Source organism: Aegilops tauschii, chromosome 2, assembly GCF_002575655.3.
Source record: "Aegilops tauschii subsp. strangulata cultivar AL8/78 chromosome 2, Aet v6.0, whole genome shotgun sequence".
NCBI lineage: Eukaryota > Viridiplantae > Streptophyta > Magnoliopsida > Poales > Poaceae > Aegilops > Aegilops tauschii.
Window position 1 is genome coordinate 580,428,560 of NC_053036.3, and position 5,011 is coordinate 580,433,570.

A 5,011-nucleotide genomic window follows, 5' to 3' on the forward strand; every position below is an offset into this window, starting at 1 on the left:
TATACTTTCTTCAAAAAATAGGCTCATAATTCATGATATATGCATACATAGACTTCGTGATGAAGACATCATTAATAGTCAACATTCACTGAAACATCGACTTAGTCTATTTGTCGCCAAGTAAAGCTCTGCAGAATTGAATATTCAGTGGCCTAGCCCCCACTAAAACAAATTTCTACTGTGGGGTTATATATGGGTCCATTTTGTTGTGCTTACATCTTTTACCATCAAGAAAAGGTGATTCCAAGAAAATAGTTCGCCTAAATCATTCAAGAATGACACATTTCTAATATTTTTTCACTTCATCGCTGGTCCAACCTCCAACTAAGCACCCTAAACTTTCAAATGATGTCAATAATAATATATTCCATTCATGGCTTCTCTACACAAAACTTAGAATGTTCAAATCATATTCAACATGTCACATAAATAGAATGAAAAACTATAGTTGCATAAAATTCAAGTATTTGAAATGATATACTTGCAGTAGAAGTAGTCGGACAAATTATGTCTTGAACACCTGATAGCATGTATCTCGGGAATATGACTTTATTTCTCTTGCACATAACCCAATACTCAGCTGTACAACACACATATGTAACAATATTCTGGCATTTCAAATGTATGACCACCAAATATTCCATGAGATCATGCTAAATCTCCGTCGCTTCTGAACATTTCAGCCCATATCCAGACGGAAATAATGGACCATAGTTAGCACCTCCAGTATTTATAGGAAGTTGATCATCAGACCTAAACCAAGTTACAGGCAATGTTCCCACAAAATCATGGTCTCCAAAGAGGCAATCAGCAACTCCCATTCCTTCACTTCCAGGCAGCCAAGCAGCAACTAGAGCATCTACCTTCTCAAGAACTTGCGGCTCAATAACTAAGGGCCTTCCAGAAATAACAATCACTAGGGTAGGGACTTTACTGGCAACACGAGTAATAAGATCGGAACCATTGAATGGAATGCTAAGGTCGGTTCTATCCCCCAAGCTTTCTGCATAGGGAACCTCACCAACTACGACAATTGCATAGGAAAATTTGCCCGCTTCAATGGTAGCATCTATTGGGCATTCTTCATACACAACTTCAGTTTCCACTTCCACAGATTCTTGTATGGCCTCTAATATGCTTGTACCTGTTGGTTTTGATAGCTTGATTAGCTTCTACATCATAGTGTGGACTAAACTAGAACATATGTTTAGTAAATAAAATGAAACAATTCTGAAACAACCACTACACAGTATGTTCCGAGGAAAACAACTTATACTTCAATTTCTAAACAACAATTTCACATTTGTGTATGCAGCACGACACTTGAAAATGGGTCATAATTTATCCTTAAGTACTAGTCATCCAACCTAGAATTTCCAAAGAGAATGATTTTTATAGTAGAAAACAAATAATTGTAAGCGTCCCCTCAAAATGAAAGGTCATGTGTAATATATTCTCCTGGAGTTAAAATTATTTGCTTACCAGGAGTAATCTTTCCACTATCACCATGCCAAGCTATTGTCCACCCACCGCACTGGTATCCAATATTGTCAGCATGTGTCCCTGCGACGAGTATTCTTTTTGCATTTTTGGCTAAGGGAAGGAATGGTTCCTTCCGATTCTTGCCATTTTTCAAAAGTACCAAAGACTTTCGAACAGCCTCACGTGCTAGCAGCCGATGCTCCTGACGCATGCATGTCGTATATGGTGAGTGATATATTGTGTGAGATAGTTAATCCAAAGAGAATAACAACCTCATTCGCATATTGTATATGGTGAGTGATGTCTAGTGTGAGAAGAATTGACAACAACAACAACATAATCATAGATGAGTGAAAATGCATTTTACCTTGCAACCAATTACATTAAGTAGAGCTGGATCTGAAAATGGATGCTCAAAAACTCCAGATACAAACTTAACTCTTAGAATCCTCTCAACGGCGTCATCAATTCGTGATAAAGGTATCTCCCCCGTCTCCACCAAGAACACGAGATCTTCCAAGAATTTCTCAAATCTGAAAGGTATCATAACCTGTAGATTGCTCAACAAATGCAAAACAAGAGGTTTTTGCATAATATATGTTGTAATAGCCATTTATTGAAGAATACCATATCCATTCCAGCATTAACTGCTTGGGCAATGCAATGTCGATAATCGGACCCTCGAGGCTCGCAAAGATGGTCAATACCTTCCCAGTCCGACACCACAAAACCCTGTGAAACAAGAGCTTGCACATGTTGTCATGTTCACTGTTCACAACCAAAGCTAGCATCAATCTACCGACTAATCAAACACCATAGTCTCAGTTACCTGGAAGCCTAACTTGCCCTTTAAAACATCTGTGAGCAAATGGTGGCTGGCATGTAATGGCTCCCCATTCCATTGAGAAAAGGATGCCATGATCGTTGCCACCCCTTGACTTATACAATCAGGGTAAGGTTTCATGTGGATCCTTTCCAAATCGTCTAGAGAGCAAATGGTGTTCCCTTCATTGATCCCCTTGTGAGTGCCACCATCCCCTACGTAATGCTTGGCACACGCAAGCACATTCTCCCTGCATATCACAAAGGAGGGACCCATTTCTTTCTTTTTTTGGTTTATGGGCATATATGCAAAAATAAATGCATACCTTGGGCCAGCCTTTATAAAAGCTTGATCCAAAAATGCCAAGCTAGAGTCCGGACTAGCACAGTCCAAAAAATTTAAATGATAACATTTTCATTTATTTTAATTATCTTTGGAATAAAAAATATTACACCTATTTTTATTGAACCAAAACCATGAGTTGCTTGCGAGATTTTATGGGTTTCAGACTTTTAGTTCTAGCCTACCCGGACTTGTTTGAGACTAAAGACTTTGTTGCTGTTGTTGTTGTTGTTGAAATATTAGATTTTATTAGGTAAGGCTTTTTTGTATTTTGGTACTCGGCTTCGCGCACAAAGCTGGAGCCCAAGGCAGGCTTTATTCCTGGGCTTCGGGTTTGGGCCGTCGGGTTGGGCTGCCCATGCCTAGGCTTACTCAATCCTCTCTGGAGTTTGAAATTTGAACGTGCTTCAGCTCAAACTTTCAGGCTAGATTCGAACCAAAATTGAGTTAGATAATTTAAACTGATTTACGTATTAAAATCCAGTGAATTCTGATGGGAATACTTGCCGAACAATTTTCGTAAATTTTCTGATTCAGACCGTGAGGTCCTGATCCCAGAGCACCGGAAACTGGATTAATAAGTACCTAACCGAATGGAGAAACGGGTAGCCATGAGGGTGGTCTGCCGGTGGCTGGCCCTGCAGGCCGGCGACGATGGTGGTGAAGGAGCGCACGATGTCTGGGTCCTCGCTGTAGCTCTCGTAGCATCTCCCCCACCTCGAATCCCTACAAACCTATACATACATCACATCACCCACCACCACACATCAGTCTACTATTTTCTTGCAGCTCAATGGACGGCCGGAAGGTTTCTGAGCTTGACTCACGGCGACGCAGGGGGCGAAGGTCCAGTGCATGCCGGTGGCGCGAACCTCGAGCGCCGTCGCCTCGCCGATCTTCCGCACAAGCTCCGGGTCCCTGCACGAAGTCAACGGAGGATGCATGTAGGCCGAGGTCAACGTACACGTACTCCGAAAGGCCATTGGTAATTTGGTCAACATGGTCGGGTGGGTACCTGGAGGCTCCGAGTCCGACGTTGTGGGGGAAGATGGTGGCGCCGATGACGTTGTTGTTGCCGTGGACGGCATCGATGCCGTAGATGATGGGGACGGCGAGGCGGGACGAGAGGGCGAGGCGCTGCATGCCGTCGACCACGCCGGCCCAGTCGGACGGGGAGGCGCCGTCGCAGGGCGGCCTGCCGCCGCCGTTGAGGAGGCTGCCGACGCCGAGCTCCGCGAGGGCGCGGGGCGACGCCACGGAGAGCTCGATCTGGGCCATCTGCCCCGCCTTCTCCCGCAGCGTCATGCGGCCCAGCAGGTCGCGCACGCGCGCCTCTACCGGCGCCGATGGGTCCTTGTACAGCGGCCGCTCCTCGCCTTGGCCTTCCGCTGCCGCCATGCCGGCCGGTGAGCAAAAGTCAGAGTATTGCTTTTGTTCCGGCCACCTGGGAATGACAGCCAAAGTAGTATTGATTTTTCGTACCACTCTCGGTGGGTTTACCTTCTATATATACTCAACTAATCATCAAGCACGTTCGCAACACCCGATTAAAGAACTACTCCATGAGTTATCAGATAATGTGAGGATAATATGAGCTGATGCAGTCAAGATGGCAACAGGGAGAAACCCAGCCAGAGATTAATCTTTCATGCCCGCTACCCGCGCTGGATTTTTTTTTTTCTCCCGGTCACATCAAAATAACACGATCAGAAACTTTTAGCCAACGGCAGTGGTATTCCAGCCTACCAGCAATTAAGATTATACTAACACAGGGGATGTCGACGATGGGGAGCTCAGCGCGCCGCATCGCGCCGGGCTGGTGAGGTGCGTGCGATGTGGTGGTCGACGGGGAGCTCGGGATACCGCTGCCACCGTAATGCGTAGGGCGGGCCAGGCGCGAGCGGCGAGCAGCCGGCGAGGTGTTTGAGGCGGCGCCACGCCGGGCATGGTGGGTCGACTCCTCAATGTGGATAGGGAAATGGATTATCAGCGGTTGGGAGTGGGATGCTGGAGCACCGTCTACGGCGGCAGGCGGTGAGCTGCCGGTGGTGGGCTAGCAAGCGGCTGCGTGCAGCAGTGTTGATGCTTGTCTGATTGTCGCGTGGAGAAGATAGGGAGTTCAAGAGGAGAAGAGAGAGCGATAGAGGTTGGCGGCTGGGTCTGGCAGGGACCGAGGGAGAGGATGGATATTGGATAAGGTTTACTGTTCGAACCTTGAGACTTGGGCCGTTCTTCAAGTTGAATCGTGTTGGCCTGGTCGTGGAAAAGGCCGGGCCAGCATATCAGGGCACCACAGAATCATATAAAAATCATAAATTATGGTGTTTATTTGTTTTTTCAATTTATTTTTTCCTTTTCCTGTTT

General features: G+C 45.8%; 1 protein-coding gene across 1 annotated transcript; it reads right to left on the reverse strand.

The window, feature by feature from the left end:
• Positions 1-448: 448 nt before the first annotated feature.
• LOC109736825 (uncharacterized) lies at positions 449-4,806 on the reverse strand. Its single transcript, XM_020296045.4, has 9 exons — positions 4,416-4,806; positions 3,663-4,091; positions 3,475-3,565; positions 3,233-3,381; positions 2,312-2,555; positions 2,110-2,214; positions 1,850-2,032; positions 1,483-1,684; positions 449-1,144 (listed from the first exon to the last, which is right to left on the reverse strand). The coding sequence occupies exons 1-9, from the start codon at positions 4,592-4,594 to the stop codon at positions 654-656; spliced, it is 2,073 nt and encodes a 690-aa protein (XP_020151634.1). The 5' UTR covers positions 4,595-4,806; the 3' UTR covers positions 449-653.
• Between the last annotated feature and the right edge of the window lie 205 nt (positions 4,807-5,011).

Coding starts and splice junctions, on each gene's coding strand:
- LOC109736825 (XM_020296045.4), bottom strand. CDS start 4,594: ATGCCCGGCGTGGCGCCGCCTCAAACACCTCGCCGGCTGCTCGCCGCT. Junction 4,092..4,415: donor CCATCGTCGACATCCCCTGT/GTTAGTATAATC, acceptor TGTCATTCCCAG/GTGGCCGGAACAAAAGCAAT. Junction 3,566..3,662: donor GTCGGACTCGGAGCCTCCAG/GTACCCACCCGA, acceptor GACTTCGTGCAG/GGACCCGGAGCTTGTGCGGA.